The sequence below is a fragment of the Mustela putorius genome, unplaced genomic scaffold (genome assembly GCF_011764305.1).
Source record: "Mustela putorius furo isolate JIRA1106 unplaced genomic scaffold, ASM1176430v1.1 tig00003858_pilon_pilon_pilon, whole genome shotgun sequence".
NCBI classification, from domain to species: domain Eukaryota; kingdom Metazoa; phylum Chordata; class Mammalia; order Carnivora; family Mustelidae; genus Mustela; species Mustela putorius.
Genome location: NW_025422010.1, coordinates 12,048,879 through 12,066,165, shown reverse-complemented (window position 1 = coordinate 12,066,165; position 17,287 = coordinate 12,048,879). Strand labels below are relative to the sequence as shown.

Below are 17,287 nucleotides of genomic sequence, written 5' to 3'. Positions count from 1 at the left end.
TTTAAGTCTTTTGACTGGCAACATCATGAGCAGGATGTTTTACAACATATCAGCCAACCATCCTGTTTATCATACAGGGCCATATCACAGGCTAGCATTATGAACGAGGTGAGGGTTGGGAGTGAGTTGAAAGTTGAATAAATAAATCAACAAACAAATTAATTAATTAATTTTCAGATGGCAGCAACCCCCAGCTCAAGGGTGAAGGTGAAATTCCCAGGCTGGCAGGCATTTATAACTCTAACTGTGGCTCAGGCCCATATATAGGTCCACCACCAGCCCAGTGCTTTCCTGACCTCATAAAGAAATAGATGTCACACACAATAAGGAGCTCATCCAGTTTGGGGGAGTGGCAGAAAGTGTTTGACTAAAGTTGTTAATGCACATGGACCACCCCTCCCCCCAATTTGTAGTGACTTTATAAAACACATATAATTTGCACCTCCATTTAAAGACACTCATTCTTGTATGAAGAAAAAAAAACCTCAAAGATGACTTCCCAAGGACCAAAAAAAAAAAAAGTCTCCAAATGCTTTTCAGAGTTAGTCATTCAAAAACTTAGTCTAAATATTCACCCAATGATTTTTAGCCAAAAAATAAAAAATAAATAGTCTGGGTCTATAGAAAGCTCCACAAATATCCATCCTATTCTTTATTTAACTATAAAATGTATTTTTGTCTCTTGGCAAAATGGTATTTTGTCTCTTGGCAAAATGGTATTTTGTCTCTTGACAAAAATGCTATTCTGACAGAATACGAATTCATAGATTTAGTTTGTTCTAATTTTATGTTGTTGGAGGGTTTTTTTTTTAAGTTCTCTAATTCAGAGAGGAAATTTTCAAAACTCCATCTTTAAAAAGAACTCAAATGACTAAAGAGAAATCTCGTATGGGAAAAAAACACAAACACAATAACAACAACAAAAACTTTTGTCTAGAAATGTAAACAGATCAACAGGCGCTTGCCCCTGACTATTTTCCCAGAGCCTTCCTCTCAAGCCACTCCTCTGACAGAAAGGGGCCTGGACCTCGCCCTAGCCTGGCCTTCCTGAGGCAACCGGCCTCTGTCATGGAAAAGGAACAGCCATGACCAAATACAGCCATGGAATCGGTTTGCGGCCGCATTGGTAATTACATAATATCATGACGAGGGGACCCTGAGGGCCCATATCTAGCTCTCAGTACCTCTACTTGCTACTGAGGACATTGTAGGGGCTTAGATTCTCATTTCTTAAAGTCTATTTTTTTCTTCCTAAAACTCAAACTCTAAAGACTTCTCAGTACAGTAAGTTTATGGTTGCCCCTAGCAACTGAATAGTAAATTTAGCCTCCTAATTAATTTTCTGTGTTTTGCCTTAATAATAGAAGTTAACACTGACTGAAGGTTTATTTGTGCCAGGAGTGGTTCTAAGTTCTTTGAGTCTATTAGTTTATTTAGCTCTCATTTAAATAATTAATTCCATGAGTCAGAGGCTCTTGATTATCTCCTTCTAACAGATGCGGAAACCCAGGTAAAATGTCCTTTGCCTCTGCAAGTCATGCTTGGAGCCCCTCTGCTCTGTTGCCTTATACTTCAGATTTTTAAACCTGAAATTATTCTGTTCATAAAAAGGAAGGTCATACGAAATGGTTTTAACGGCTTACTTCTATTTTTTTTTTAAAGATTTTATTTATTTGACAGACAGAGATCACAAATAGGCAGAGAGGCAGGCAGAGAGAGAGAGGAGGAAGCAGACTCCCTGCTGAGCAGAGAGCCCAATGCGGTACTGGATCCCAGGACCCTGAGATCATGACCTGAGCTGAAGGCAGAGGCTTAACCCACTGAGCCACCCAGGCGCCCCAGCTTACTTCTATTTTAAGTTAAACTTTTTATGACAGTCTCGCGTGCTAAGCCTGTTATAAATGCTCTACACAGATAGGAATTCATCGAATCTTTGGTCAGGTCCTGAGTGGTAGGGAGCATTAGTATTCCCATTGTATGGAAAAGGAAATTGAGACAAAGAGAGGCTAAGGAGCTTGCCCAGTGTCCCCCAGCTAGTTGGTACAGAGTAGGAATATAGGGCAGTGGGGGTGAGGGGGATGCAATATGCCAACTGTTGCAATTATTTTAGCTTTCTAGTCCTGCCACTGCTATTTGTCTTTGAACAAATTGTCCCATCTTTCTGATTCTTAGCAATCTCATTTATCAATAGAGGGGAGGGACTCCATGATCTCTAAGATCGCTTCAAATAATCCTATTGATTTGGATACCACAAACCCTGTCAAGTCGCATGGAGAAAAACATTGTTTATGCCAGCCGGAAGAATTAGACACAGATTCCAGCTTTTAAACTAGCTGTGCACCCTAACACTTCTCTGCGAGTCTCTAAGAACAGTTTTTGGGAAAGGATCTAGTTTTTGGGAAAGGATCTAGCAGGAAGCTAAGAAGGTAAGAAAGATTCTGATGGTCTCTAGAAATGCCAATTTCAGTTCTGCATCTGCCAACAGGTCTAGCTAATCCTCAAAACCCTGTATAAATCCTGGCCCGCTATGCAAGATAATGGAGAAGAGAAACTAGAGAAATCAGAAATTTGGGGGAAGTATGATAAAACAACAGAGACCAATGAAATTTAAGACTACCTGGAGGTATCATTACACTAGCTTGTCCCTCTTACTAGCGCAAACTCACTTTTGCTCTATAGAAGAGCGAGATAAATTAATCCACAGCTTTCAAGTGAGTTAATAGCTTAATGCAGATCCAATGTGGAAATAAATTAGGTCCTTTTAAACTGATTACAGCATGTCACACTAAATGGTAGATTACAAAATATACTCACTTTGCAGTTGTATGTACAAATATGATTATATCCAGGACAAAACAAATACCCCGAAATGAAGTAAAGCTTCTAGAGCTGAAGGCAATCAGGGAGATTATATTATCCACCAGAGGCCCAGAGGGATTATGTGATTTGCCTAAGGTCATGTAGATAGTAAGTGGATATTCCAGGTTTTAGCCAGGCTTTCTTGAGCTCAAGTTGAAGGAAGGGTTATTCCGCAGCCTGCATGCAGACAACTTATTATAATGATAATAATAATTACAATAGCCATTTACTGAGTTCACTGAGCCAGGTACTCTGCTCCCCTTTGTACATAGAATCCCTTGCCCACCCACTCATATCTCTATGAGGTCTGTCTAGTTTTCCCCGTTTTATAGATCAAATCACTGAGACTGCATTTGTGACTGTTCTAAGTTACCCAGCTAGCAAATACTGAGGGGGGGGTGTCTAGCTTCAGCCCTGAATCTGCACTCTTCCCACTGGACTCACTGCTTCATCCATGGGGACTGACATGACCACATCTTTGGCTGGTTTTCCTTTAAAATCAGTATTTGAGCGTCCTACAATGATAGCCTCATGCCCAAATGGTCAAAAGAAAGTAATAGCACCCTCGAGGTTCTTAGCCCTCACATTCAAAGGAAGAGGGGATCAGAACGTACCTTCTTTACTGTTCTTGAAGAGTAACTAATTGACTTTCAGTAAAACTAAGTGTGTAACCCATCTACCAAATTATTAAAACATTACCTTTTCAGCCTATGTAGGCCATGGATTCCAGATCATGAACTTAAAATCAAAACCAAGTAAGTCAAATCCAAGAGGATGAAAAGGGGCCATTAAGCCTGGTGCTCTGTAAATTAATACTTTGAGGTAAACTTAGAAGTATTATAGAAAATTACTATTTATTTGATGTTTCATTCTATTTGAAAGAGAAATTCCCAAATGTTCAATACTACCCTATGTTTAAAAGTTAAAAATCTTCTGTAAATGGATAGAGTCATGATAGCACTGAGCACGTTGGGGGAGGACAGCTACAATCATAGTATAGTGTCATAGCATAATATTTTAGATTTACCAGCTGAACTGTTAAATGTTTGATGTGTATTAGAGGCATTAGTTCCAAGGCAAAATGAAGCGATATTATGTTTAACTGTTTGTTTGGAAACTTCTTTTATTAAAAAAAAAGGTTTTTTTAATAATGCTATTTGCAACATAGGTGTGATAATACTCAATATTGTGTACTTGATATAGTGAATTTAGGAATGTAACAATCCATCTAGATGATGCCCATCCCCTCCTCCATTAGACACCCTAGTAGCAAAATGTAAATACCCTTTTAAAAAATAAAGAGGCCTTTGAGCTGTTGGAGCAGAATAGGGCGGGGCAAGGGAAAGTGCTCTTTCCTGACAGACTCTTGCTTCTGGCTTTGACTTCATTGAGTAAGGGCAGTTCTCAAAGAACTTCGACAAATCCTTCCATGCTCCACAAAAGCACAAGAGAAGGAAAGCTTGTCATTCACAAGCGGCTATGGACAAAACCAGAGGCACAGGACAGGGTTAGGAAAATGAGGGGGAGGAAAAAGTTGGAGTAAAGTGCACAGTTACTGTCAAAAAAATATATTATTTTGATCCTAAGAAAATTAAGAGAATTTCATCTAATGAACTAGATTGCTGACCTTTTAATACATTTGGTTTTCATGGAACATACAATCACCATCGGACATAAAAGACTAGTTTGCTTTTTAAAAAAAATTGCTTGGAGTTATCTACAGGAATCTTGTGAACGCATTTCAGGGATAACATTCTGCAGCTCTTTGGGTATTGGATGATTTCCTCGGGTAAGTCCACAAGGAAATAGGGAAATGTTAAATTCACGGATTCAAGTGGGCATACCCCCCAATCCTCTGATTCCTTTGCCCACCACTACCCCTCTCCCCTCGCTCCTTCTTTTCCTAAATGCCAGTACTTTCCAGTTCTCCATCCTCTACCCCTATGGCATGAGACCGGGAAATCATGAAGAGTTTCTCCTTGTTTGTAAACTGCCTCTGCACCGGCTGAGGTGACTGGCCCGCGGGTGGCCCTTGGCTGGGATCCTCGGGGGGCCTCTGCTGCGCCCCCGGGGCCGTGGGGACCTCACAGTCTGGACTTTTACTGGCTACTGCTTCCACAACCGACTCCAAAGAGGTGCCAGCCTCCCGCAGTGGGGTGTAGCCCTTATTGCAGCAGGATGGGTCATCGGACTGGGAGCTCGGCGAGTCCGGCCTGGCAGGGGGCGAGTCCTCCAGCCGCAGGGACCGGGAGGGGGAGGCAGCTTTGGCCAGAAGGCTCGAGTCCAGCTCCGCGCTGCCCGGGGAGGGCGGGGGCTCAGGGGACATTGGCGCCCTGTAGTCCGGGAGCCCGCTGGTGCTGCGGCGCCGCAGGGCGGCATACCTGCCGGTCCTGGGCAGGCGGCCACCCTGCCCCCTGGCGGTGTGCGCCGCCGCCGCGCCCTCGGGCTCCTCCAGCTCTCTGGGCGCCCAGCGCGAGCCGCCTGGGGCACCACGGAGGTCGGTCAAGCTCAGGTCGAGCTCGCCCCGCGGAATCTCTCGGGAGCCACGTTCCCCAGGCGGCCTCTGCCAGCTGCAGCTCGCGCCTTCCGCGTCCCCGTCCCCATCCCCGGCGCCATCCCCGTCCCCGTCGCGGTCCCCTTGCAAGGGTAGCAGCGCGAAGGCGCTCACCGAGGAGCCCACGAGGGAGCTGGCGGTGCTCTGGCGCCCCCAGCTCTCGGGTGGGCTGCAGGGCGCCGGGCTGCCGCTGCTGCTGGCGGCCGCGGTGGCGGCGGCGGCAGCGGCCACCGCGGCGGCGGCAGCGGCGGCGGCCCGGCGACGGCTGGCCACGCCCGAGCGCTCGCGGTAGATGCTGTACACGGCCTCCGCCAGGCTCGGGGGCTCCCGCGGGCAGCGCGGGGACGAGGCCAGGTCCGGCGGGGACGCGGCGCCCTTGGCCCCGCCGCCGCCCCCGCCCAGCGCGGCGGGGTGGGGCCAGGAGCCCCTGGCCAGCATCGCCCCCGCCCCGAAGGCGTCCCCCGCGCTGCCGCCGCAGCTCCCGGGCTTCAGCTCCAGGCCCCGCGACTGCACGTAGCTGAGGAAGCCGTTGAGCGGCGGGGCCCCGGTGGGCGCCGAAGCGGGGGCGGAGGACGAGGAGGCGGCGGCAGCGGCGGCAGCCGCGGCGGCAGCCAGGTCTTTGGCGCGGAGACTGTGCACGTCGATGACGGTGGAGTAGAGGTCCCGCAGGTTGATGATCTTGGTCTTCTTGTCTCGGTTCTCGTGGAGCACCGCGTTGGCGCAGATGAAGAGGAAGATGCCGATGCCCATGATGAGGGGCCCGAAGACCTTGAGTTTGTCAGAGTGCAGGTACCCGGAGAAGATGCGGAAGAAGAAACCCACAGACGTGGAAGAGGACGAAGGGCCGGCGGACCGCGCGGGAGGTGTGCTCCGGGGCGCGCCCACCAAACTCGAGTTGACACCCCCCGGTGTCCCCAGGTGGTTCCTGGACCGGTTTTTGCTGCCACTGCCGCTGCTATTGGCCGTGGTCGGGGCGCGGTGGCCGCTGCCTGCGGGTGGCAGCTGCTTACCCCCTTCCCTGTTGGTCCCGTTGGCCTTGGGCCAGTAGCCCACGACCGCCATGGCTATGCCCACCAGCAACACCAGGATCCCGCAGAGGGCAATGAGCCCCGAGATGGAGCACAGCTTTAGCTTGCCTTTCACCACCACCACATCGTTCTTGCGCCTTTTCTTGGCTTTCCGCTTGCGCTTGGGGACCAGGGTTGGGGGGCGGAGGGGATCCTGCTTTCTGGCGGAAATCCTCAGGAGGCCGCCGGTGGCTATCATGGTGAGCCAGAGCCCTGCGGGGCTAGTCTCTGTGGCAGAGGCTTGTGTAGTGGGGGCGCCAGCTGTCCACTAGCTGCTCCGCCACCTCCTCCTGCTGCAAAGCAGAGGAAGACAGTCAGAGGGTATAGGCTTGGCTGCAGCAACATCCCACGCTCTGCAAACGTCCCGCTCCCAGGTCCCACCACATGTGTGCCACCCCAGGGCTACCCACTAAGTGAGGTGCCGGCCGCAGGGACCAGGGGGGTGGGGTGGACGGATCAGGGCCCAGAAACGCTGTTGCAGTCTTTGATAGGAGGTCATAAAACAATTTGAGAGAACTCCTTCTCCCCCCCACCACCTTCCCACACACATTCTGTAGGTGATATTCCAGCATTGCTGATTTCAAATCCTCCCAGCTGGCAGCCGAAGGAGTGCTGACCATTAGTAGAAACCAAAGGTGGGGACTCAAAAGTGGTGGTTGAGGACTTTCCTGGCAAAAGCCTTTTTCCCTTTGTCCTATTCCTATGGGAATCATAGGAAGATTGCCCAAGGGAGCTGTACAGGAGGTTCAAGTCTCTAAGCAGAGGAATTTGTCAATGTTTAGCCCAAAGTCACCAAAACAGTCACAAAAGTTACTGTTTTATAATGACAAAAGCAATTTCCATCACTGGATGAAAATTAAAGGTCACATACTGGCAGGCAGACGGCTTATTTACTGCAGATAATTAATAGAGAGTTCATTTCGGGGAGAACACCAGAACTACATCAGTCTTCTGGCAATAAATCCCTTCACAAAGTTGTCTCCCACTTACTCCTGTTCCTACAGCTAAAGGCAAGCAGCATTTCCCCTCATCTCTCTTTTGCAACATCTGGACAGCTTCTTGGGGTGGAATATTTAGTTTTAGGTAACTGGTTATGTAACTGAGCTCTTCCTTCTGGCCTCCTCTCCTCCCTCAGAGGAACTCCCTTAAAGGTATCCTGTGCTAAATCTCATCAGGGACTTTGAGAAGTCCCCTAGAATCTCTAAAAGAAAGATCTTCCCCACCTCCTTCTGTAGAAAAATTACAATCTTAAAAGAAAAGGGGGGGAAAAAGCCACTCTACCATAAGAGCTTTCTGACCCCTTATTAATGTGCCAAAAGCACTCTTCAGAATCCTCATATTCAAATGAGAAGGCAATTAACTAGGTATAGCAGTCTACATAATAATCATGATTTGTAGAATGACATCTCCCCCAAGTGAGAGCTTGTTTTCTTCATCTTTCTCTCATGAGGTCATTTTTAGAAAGGGAGGGTGGCAACAATCAATGCACTATCCTATAGGAAGTTTAGTCGTTTATAATAAAGCCCTGTAGGTAAATGCACAGATGCATCTTTCTTAATATCTGTGAGCTTCTAAAAATTTCAATCCTGCTGGATCCCCAGAGTAAAACATTTTCTGTTCCATTGGTTGTGTTCCATCCTATAATAGAGATGCTAAAATTAAGGGCATTGTATGAATTTGAAAGGCTCAGATATCACTCACAAGCCTTTTGGTATTTTATCCTTTATGAAATAATTCATGTTTTAGAATAAATTACCCTTTGAAAATGTGGGATTACTTAGGAAGAATTTTGCTTTTAATTGGTGCCTGGGTAAAGAGCTTTGGCCCTTGATCCCCTCCATTATATTAATATAGGCAGAATCTTTTCTCCGCTGGTGGCAAAGCAGAGAGTAATCAGTTCTTTACAATGTTTGCGAGTCAATGTCTCCTTGGAACTTAGTTGGTTTTCAGTAAAGAGAAATACGAGGTAGGTTAGAGAGGGGTTAGTAGAGAGAATACATCTATAAGCCTTTAAAATTTTGTTTCAAGAAGAGGCTGCACCAGTAAGTACAAACAGATTGTAAAAAAAAAAAAAAAAAAAAAAAAAAAAAAAAAAAAATGTAGCTACTGTTCATCTGTCATCCCCCAAAATAAGCACATTTATTGTGTAGTTGTAACACAGAGACTGCTGTTTTAAGTGATCCCTAGACTGTAGTATCTTTAATGCAATAATCTGGAGATCTGCAGTCATTTTAAGGATTCAGGAGCCAGACATTTTAGAAAGAAACCTAGACTCAGTTGGCCGGGTAGCTCTCCCAGAAGAGAGAAGGGCTAACATTTTCTTGGGCACTGATAAGGTACACCAGAGTGCTGAGCATCTTTGGGAAAGAAGGCACCCACATGTATGTCTCCTCAGTAAGACAGCCTTGGCTCTGGGTAGACAGCACATCAGGAAAACTGGAATGGATTTCAACAATAGTTTACAGATCTTAAAATTAGTTTAATAGCTAGTAATTAACTCCCTAGTTTATTATTCTTTCAGCTCCCTTTAAGGCTGAACTCCTTTATAATGTATTGTCATCTGACCTGAAATACTGACAAAAGTCAGATGGCAAAGAAGACCCACCTTTGAGGCTTTTCTTTATACATAATGAAGGGAAACAAACTTGGCAGTCGAGGTTGGCTGCCCTCGCAATTTACTGCCTGGTGCCGGTCTTTCCGTGGTTAAGGAATGGAGGATGGGGGAAGCAAAGGAGGGATGTCTAAAAATACAACTGCTTCCAAGAGAGACATTCAAGTTCTCGGCTCATGATGGATTAAGCCCCAACTCGGCGTCTGAGGCTCCCAGCCCACAGGCTGGGAGCGCCCTGCCCTGCCCGGGACTCAGTGCAGGTCCTCGACCCCCCACTCCCTAATGGGCAGGACAGCGAACCCCTTGCCCTGCTATTTGGTCTGCTTATTTATGTTGGAGTCACATGAGTGCAGCAGCTGGGAGTCCGCCTCTGGAAAGAACACAGGCAGGAGCGAAGTGAGGGCAATCCTGAGCTCGCTTTTCCTGGGCAGCGCATCCCATGCAGCCCGCCCAGGAAAACGACGCTGCCGGAGCTGCAGCAGCCCGGGGGACCCGGGCTCGGGGCCGCAGGGCTGGGGAGGGCCAGCTCGGGGGCCGAGTACTCACAGAATTGCTCAAAATGGCAGCACTATAAGCAAACAATATCGCTCACTTACCGGGGAAGGCTGGGGCAGCTCCGGGGCGGCGAACGGGCGCTCGGGCGACACAAAGGAACCATGGAGAAACTTTTTCAGTCCGAGCCGACGGCGGGGCGCAGGGACAGCGCCTCGGGGCCCACCAGGAGAGCGCGGCTCAGCAGCCCAGCGGGGGCGAGCGCCCGCCCCAGGTTCGCAGCCCCCTCCGCGGCTGTGGCGGGAGCCATTTCCAAGAGTTTCCAAGAAGTGTCAGGTCCTCCGCTGCCCGCATCCTGCCTCGGAGCCGACCTCCCCGCCGCCGCTCCTCCTGCGCCTCCCCGCGAGCCCTGCCGCGGCGCTCCCGGGCCGGCCCCAGCGCCTCTTTTGTGCGGCTGCGGCGCGCCGGGCTCCGCCGGGTGGAGTTGAGCCCGCGGTGGCGGCGGCGGCGGCAGCGGCTGGCGCGGCTCGGGGCGGCCGGACTCGCGGCTGTTGCTAAGAGACCGGAGCCATGACACAGGGAAATTGCGGCAGGATGGCAGTCGGTACCCGGCCCGACTCTGCTGCTCGGGGGCGCACCCGCCCCCCGCCCCGCCCCCCGCCTCCTCCACGGCGCTGCTCCCCCCCCCCACTCCGCGCCGGCCTCCCCGCGCTCCCCCCCTTCACTTCCTCCGCAGCCCGCCGCCGGTGCCTTCGGGGGAACCGTTTCCCCGAGGACCGGGAGGCGCTGGGGGGGGGGGGGAGCGAAGTGTGGCGGGGGGCGGGGGGCGGGGAAGCCGGCGGGGCGCACCTCGGCCTCGGCCTACCCCGCCCCCGGGGCGCCCCGGGACCGCCGACCGCCTTGGCCGGGAGCTTTGTTCTTTTCCCTCCAACTACCTGTCTGAGCAGCGGGCCGGAGAGCGCCCAAAGGAAGGGCCGGCACTCCCGGAGGATCTGCCCGTCAGCGTCCGAGGGGCGCTCTGGGGCGCGAGAGGGGTCAGCGCCCCGTCTCCCGCCCTCCCGCCCTCCTGTCCTCCCTCTTCCCTCTCCTCTTTTGTTGCCTCCACTCTCGGACACGACGCAGCCTGGGCTGCTTCTCCCCCTCCCTCTTGGGAGTTTGCGGTGTGGACGCACAGCGAGCACAGTAAGTTGTCCCCCAGCGAAGTCGGGCCCGCGGAGCAGAGCCGCCCCCGCCGCGCGGCGCTCACCGCGGGCCGCGGGGCCGCCAGCGTCTGATGCCCTCGCGCCCCAGCCCAGCCGGGCTTTGTGACCGGCCTCCCCGGGACCGCGGCGTCTCCCCGGCACGCGGGGCAGCTAGGGCTCCGCGGAGATTAGAATGGGCTCCGGGGAGCTTCCTTGGGCAGCCCCTCTGGCTCCCACCCCGTGCGGTCATCAGCAGGCGCTAAAAGGAAAAGTATGATTCTCCAGGAATCAGGGTTAGGATCAAAGAGGGGGAGGTGGGGGTAGGGAGTATGTCCAAACTCCCTACGTCATTTTAAAAATGCGCGAGGTGGAGAGAGAAAGATCTTGTTTCCTAGCTCATCCCTGTCCTCCGAACTGTAGAGTAAACATGACAGGGCAAAGAGAATTTCAAAGTGGAATTTCCCCACGGAGTATTGAGAAAGTAAAAAAGATTTTAATTATCTATTGAAGTGAGGCAGCCAGGATTCAGGAAGAAAGCGAGAAAAGAGCGGAGGAAACAAGTGCTGTCTGAACTTTGGGGTGCCGACAGAAATCTTGTGACGGTGGTGTGGAGTGGGTGTTGTCTGTGCTGAGTTTTGCTGTCTAAGGATCCACTGAAACCCACACAGGAGGGCTTTGCTGGCCACAGTTCCAGTTACAAGATTGTTCCTCCTTAATACACACATCCTTCACTTGTCTTTAAAACACAAGCATGCACTTTTCAAAAAGAACAATAAGGACAAAAACATTTGCAGGTCCAGTGATGTAACTGTGGGCCATGTTGTATGAGGTGGAGATGGAGATGGTGAGGAGATGGGAAGGCATGAAGGAGAAATGTTTCCTAAAAGGAAACCCTGCACCTGCCTGTTGGAAAGGTGACCTCTGTCACCCTTTTCAAGCGGATAACGAATCTGGATGAGGATCAGGGTGTTCAGAACCCATCTTTTTCCACCTTTCTATTGCTGCCCAGATTATAATTGCTAGAAAACAAGCCATATAAAGGGAAAGTTTTAAATTCCACATTGGATTGTTTCCTTTTAAAGAAATCACTGCAAAGGAGAAATAACTAGGTCTAGCTGTAATCCGTAAAGGTTTTTTGGCTCTAAGCTTCCAGATTTCTCGAATCTCAATAATAATCTGGTGTTTTGTACAGAAACCAGATCTGAGATCTCATTTCATTACACAGCTGGCTGCCAGGGACCATGGGTGGCACCTCCCCTCCTCTGTGGACCTCTGTTTGCCGATCTGTACAAAGATAATAATATTGCAGAACTTCCTTAGGATTTTAGAGAGATTAAGTCATTAACAGTTTCTAATTTCTGCATAAATTATAGTTATCGTTTGCACATTTAAAACTCACTTGAGGGATCTGGAGAAGAAAAGAATCCTTTTCTAGACAAAGAGGACTTGGACATAGCTAGGTATTTTGTTTGTTTGTTTGTTTGTTTGTTTGTTTTTATGTTGATGACTACAATAAGATTCAAGGTTTATTACCAGAGGTGTCCTTCCAAAATGAGCGCTCTGAAACTCTGAACTATTTAACCTGAGCGTTACCACCTTCAATAATTTTCTCTGTTTTTAGCTTAGGGTATCAGAGGAAATCAGATCCGTCTGTTTCCAGCAGAGTCCTTTATCCTCTCTGTAATAATACAGTTTCAACATATATTTCTAGGGGTTTCTGAGTAATAGAGTTATTTTATTTGAACCCTCTCACCGACTTATTTTCCTTCTGATTTCACTGGCCATTTCAGTTGGGATGATTTCTGGGATTGTGGGATACTGAGTCCCTGCTAAGGGCTAAAGGGCTAAGACTACCTAATCGTGATCATTCATTAGTGTCTTGAGAACTCGGAGCTCAGGACAACATTTGGAACATGTTGTAGCAGGAGAGCAATGAAGGCGTTAGGGGAAAAAAAAAGAGGAAAAGATGAGCTTCATTTGGTTGGATTAAACTGTGACCTGACACTTTTCATTTGCTCTTTCTTAAAAACAATCCTTATGTCATTTTTTTTCAGTTTCATAATTTATTCACAACCCATTTGCTTCCCCTGATCATTTCATTAACACGGTCTGGCTCCCCAGCCTGGGCTGTCAGCACTGCCAAGGGGGAGCCCGGTGGCCGGCAGCCAGGGGTCCCCCCAGGTTCCTCGGGTCTCCAGGAGCCTGAAGGGGGAAAGGGTTGGCTTGTCTCAACAGCTCAGCAATGACGTCCTCTCCGCAAGCCCCACTCTCACAGACTGCTTGGTCCCCAAACAGAGGAGGTTTAGTTTAGTGGGTTCTGGAGCAAGTTTGTATCCTTCACTAACTAGCTACTTCATTTAACTAAGTGAATGACTTAATCTTGCCTGCCTCCTGTTTCCTTATCTGTAACTGAGACAGCGACACTAATCCCTACCTCACGGCATTTTTGTGAGGATAAACAAAGTTCCTGTAAACTAATGCCGAGCACGTAGTAAACACTTATTAAATTTAGCTTTCGATCTTGTTAGTCGTAAGGTCCTCTCCCAGCTTGTTTTACTCACTCTCCCATTCTGTTCCTATTCATCAGGATCCACTTGGGACCGTACCCGCACTTAATCTGTCTGGAATGGGGTCATGGAATCAGCTGCCTTGATTGAGCTGTGCTGCCTGTCTGTGGGGCAGAGGCCCAGTGCTTCTCACCAAACCCCCTCTGCCCAGGAGGATGAGAACACTCTCTCCATTGCTGCTCTCCTGATTGTGTGGCTGGCCAGGGCCCTTTCATTTCACTCTGCCGGAGAACCCAGCTATCAAACTCATGTCACTTTGCAGTCAAATTTGAAGTCTGTGAAAACACAACCAAGAGAACATTCTTCAGCCTGAAGGGTTGAGGCTCTCACCGAAAGGACTCTCAAGCTGATTTCTGGCATCTCGACAACAGAAGAAGGAACCTGTTTATCCCAAGGTTGAACACAGAACATAAAATTCCTCTTCTTTTCTCATGGCTTCGTACTCTGCCAGGATGAGCAACGTGACAGGAAAAAGCAGGACCCCCCCCCCCCCCCAAAAAAAAAAGCAATAAACTAGGCAATAGATTTCACAAATAAAAATATTGCATGGAGCATAAACCTAAAAACGATTTGTTGTTGATAGGAAATTCAGATTTAACTGGGCCTCCCATCCTTTATCTGCAACTCCAACACAACATCCCTTGGTAGCCTCACAGATGTTTTCGTGGCACATGTAAGGGATGAGAGAGTCTGAAAGAAAATGGGAGCTGCAACAGTACATTACAGCCTTACTGGATTTCTTTTGGAACAGGAGAGGCAGAAAGACATGAGCAGAGCCTAGATGGAGCAAGAGCACTTGGAAGTGCAAGGGCAGCTTTTCTATAGCCAGGCAGCTCTTGGCCTTGGGTTTTCTCACAGTTCCAAGTTCCATGTTCCTGTTTCTAGCCCTTGCCCGTGGAAGCCCGCCCTGCAGGAGGGATGGGCACTCACCTCCAGCTCCACTCCCGGGGCCCGTGGGGGAACAGCTGAGACACAGAACTCGGCAGCACTTTCAAGAACTTCAGCTTGGAAGCAGGGTAGTAAATTCATGCTAGCGTCAAGGTCATGATCAAGCCCTTTCTTATGTTTCTGAATGGTGTCAAAGAGTTCAAGCCCAGAAGCTTTCACTACAGAGGAAGGGAAATGAGGAAGAGTCTACAGCACACTCCTTAGAGCCGGTCAAATGGGGGCCTCTCCCTCCGTCCTGGAGAGATGACGTGTGGCGAGAGCAGACTGCACTCCGCTTTCAGCCTCCATCATTCTCAACATTACAGATCACCGGGCTCCATCAAAAATATAACAAAAACAAATCACCATGCTCTCGATTAGAGACCAACCAGGGTTGTTTTCTCTAATAAGTGAGTTCCTTTTTGTACATTCCATTTTCCCCTACCAGCCTGCGTTTTCTACCATTTTCCATGTACCCTATCAAAGCTAGATGGTATGTCTTATAAAGTAATTGAGGTCTCAGATGAGAAACTGGGGTGCGTTGGCAGGCCTGAGAGCAGATCAAAGCTGAGCTAGGAAAGGGGTTGGCAGAGAGGGCTCCATCGGTGGAATAGCCCCAGACAGCCGACGGCTAAATTTGCCCTCCATTCCCCAAAGGTATCCTAAATGTCCACACTCAGGTCCCTCCTGTTATTTCTTAGCATCTACAAGCACTATGGAGAGATGGACTGGTCCTACTGAGAGCTAATAGGAGCTCACATGTCTGATCTTCTTTCAGAATTAATTGTGCTGTGAGCTGCTGCGGGTACCCAGCAGGAAAGAAGAAACAGACAAGGAAGTGGTTTTCAAAAATAAAGAAACATTAGAGTTCAAGATCGGTGCTAGGGTGACATGTCTCTGACTCATCCACAAAGCAATTTCTGAAACACCTGTTGTGTGCCCAGCTCTTGGATTCCTGCATTTATTCACTTAACAGGTATTTCTTGAGCACCTACTATGTTTAGCTACCATTCTAGGCACAGGGGATAGAGTGGGGAACAGTGTGAACAGAGTTCCTCTCTCTTAGAGGGGGGTGGACAAAAAATGAGCAAATAAGCACACAAGGGAGACAATTTCAAAACTTGACGAGTGTTACAAAGATATTCAAAGTGGGCTCTGTGACTGGTCAGAAGGAGCTGGAAGAGGGTCATTTAGACTGGGTCTCCAGGGAAGGGTCACCACGGAGGAACATGTACACTGAGGAGCTGAAAAAAAAGCTGACCATTTGAAAGTAAGGATGTGGCCTTACTCACCTATAATTCAGTTAGATTTCATCCAGAAATCATCAGTGAGCAACGCCAGGCAAGAGAAAGTAAATCTCTAATGCTAGAGGACTTTAGAAGAAAATGATAACTGAGAAAAAAAAAACAAAAACACACAACGAGTTAAGGAACACTTAATGGATGCGGAACCTACCCTGGACCTGGAAGAGATTTGGATTAAGTGGCTATGTGGAATGAAGGTATGGAGCTGGGCAGGTGAGCAGTAATGGACGTGACCTCCCCAGGAGTAGGGGCCGAGAATGCTATTGGTGGACCTACCAAGACGCTTTCAATTGGAGGGGACCTTCAGGTACTCTGGGCTCTTTCTCCTCAAGGTGTGGTCTGTGGACCAGTAGCAGCATCACCTGGAAGCTTGCTAGAAATGCAAAATCTGGGTCTCCATCCCAAACCTGCTGAATCAGAATCTGCCTTTTAACCAGAGGACCTGTGTGCACAGCAAAGTCCGTGAAACCCTGCGCTAGTCCGGACTCCCACTTTAGGGACGAGGGACCAGAATCTACCCCATCTCCATCTTGGTGTGCATGTGAGTCTGCATGCGTGACACACGGAGAAGTCTGCTTTTAACTGTTAGTTTCAGTAATGAACCCAGAGGTGTATGACATCTGTGGTCAAATATGTACTTCTTACATAGGGCAGCTAGCCTGGTCTTTGGCTCAAATAGAAGAGGCAAGTTAAAACCTGGTCACTTTGCAGGTTTATGCATTTATTGAAAAAAAAAAAACAGTCTGTTGGATTTGAGTCCTGCATCCAGCTTTCTAAAAGATCAAATAACTCTGTTCTTGGATTGCCCTTTGGATTAAGACCACTTATACTCCAGTAACTTGGCCCCTTCTAGCCATGTGATACTGAGCAAGTGACTAAGCGTCTGGATGTAGGGTGATTTAGGGTGATTTAGGACCCCTCTCTTTTAAGATTGTTGTGAGGAAGAAATGAGATCATCGGTGGCAGGTTGGAGGATTAGTTGTGGAGAAAAGGCGCCCTGGTCCCCCATTCCCTCTGCCACCCCTAAATAAACATATAGTAGCAACAACTGAGTCCTTCCTATGTTAGTGTTCCTCATCACACCATACTGTCCCTAACCACGTGCCGTAGAGAAATCTCGGAGCCACCACCATAGGTGTTTCTTGGGGTATAGGCAGCGAGGGCGGCAGAGTGGTATTCAGATGGGAGTGGTTGTGGTCACGATGGTGAATAGTGATGGAGCCCTCCTCATGGTTGGGTACTGGAGATGCAGCGGAGGGTAATGGCTACCTATGAAGTTCTGGTCAGATCCAAAAGGCAGGGAGATGTTCCTCAAATAGCTTTGTGGTTGCACCTGAGTCCCTGGCAGGTGGCAGTGGCTCTCTGGCCTCTACTCTGTCACCCCCTAATGTTCGGAGCTTCAGCACCCCTAGGGTAATTATGTTTTGAAGTTAGCTTGGGTTTCCTCAGTCTCCCAACTGTGCCACCTTGACCATCACGTGAGTCCCACAATTTGCTCCACTATTAGGAGGCGGTGGGCCTCCCTGAGCGCCCCAATGTTTTAGCATCCCCACTGCTGAGTTATTGAACAGGGAATCTTTATGTTTGGGACTCAAGACCATCAGGAGCCAAAGGGCCATATGGAAAATTATATTACATTTTTTAAAAATATTTTATTTTATTTATTTGACAGAGGGAGAGAGATCACAAGTAGGCAGAGAGGCAGGCGGAAGCAAGCTCCCTGCC

The 17,287-nt window shown here is 48.8% G+C and overlaps 2 protein-coding genes across 2 annotated transcripts; one reads left to right on the top strand and one right to left on the bottom strand.

Moving 5' to 3' along the window:
* Window positions 1–3,956: 3,956 nt before the first annotated feature.
* On the bottom strand, window positions 3,957–10,075 carry TMEM200C (transmembrane protein 200C). Its single transcript, XM_045065389.1, has 2 exons — window positions 9,688–10,075; window positions 3,957–6,773 (listed from the first exon to the last, which is right to left on the bottom strand). Exon 2 carries the CDS (start codon window positions 6,677–6,679, stop codon window positions 4,763–4,765), a length of 1,917 nt encoding a protein of 638 aa, XP_044921324.1. The 5' UTR covers window positions 6,680–6,773; window positions 9,688–10,075; the 3' UTR covers window positions 3,957–4,762.
* LOC101676649 (collagen alpha-1(I) chain-like) lies at window positions 9,374–13,823 on the top strand. The gene is made up of 3 exons (XM_045065766.1): window positions 9,374–10,031; window positions 10,073–10,765; window positions 13,352–13,823. The coding sequence occupies exons 1-3, from the start codon at window positions 9,374–9,376 to the stop codon at window positions 13,378–13,380; spliced, it is 1,380 nt and encodes a 459-aa protein (XP_044921701.1). The 3' UTR covers window positions 13,381–13,823.
* Window positions 13,824–17,287: the final 3,464 nt, after the last annotated feature.

Excerpts from the sequence above, each read along its gene's own strand:
- TMEM200C (XM_045065389.1), bottom strand. The coding sequence starts at position 6,679 with ATGATAGCCACCGGCGGCCTCCTGAGGATTTCCGCCAGAAAGCAGGAT.
- LOC101676649 (XM_045065766.1), top strand. The coding sequence starts at position 9,374 with ATGGGCAGGACAGCGAACCCCTTGCCCTGCTATTTGGTCTGCTTATTT. Across the intron at positions 10,032-10,072 it reads CCGGCCCCAGCGCCTCTTTT|CCCGCGGTGGCGGCGGCGGC; the intron begins GTGCGGCTGCGG and ends GGTGGAGTTGAG. Across the intron at positions 10,766-13,351 it reads GTGGACGCACAGCGAGCACA|GATCCACTTGGGACCGTACC; the intron begins GTAAGTTGTCCC and ends CCTATTCATCAG.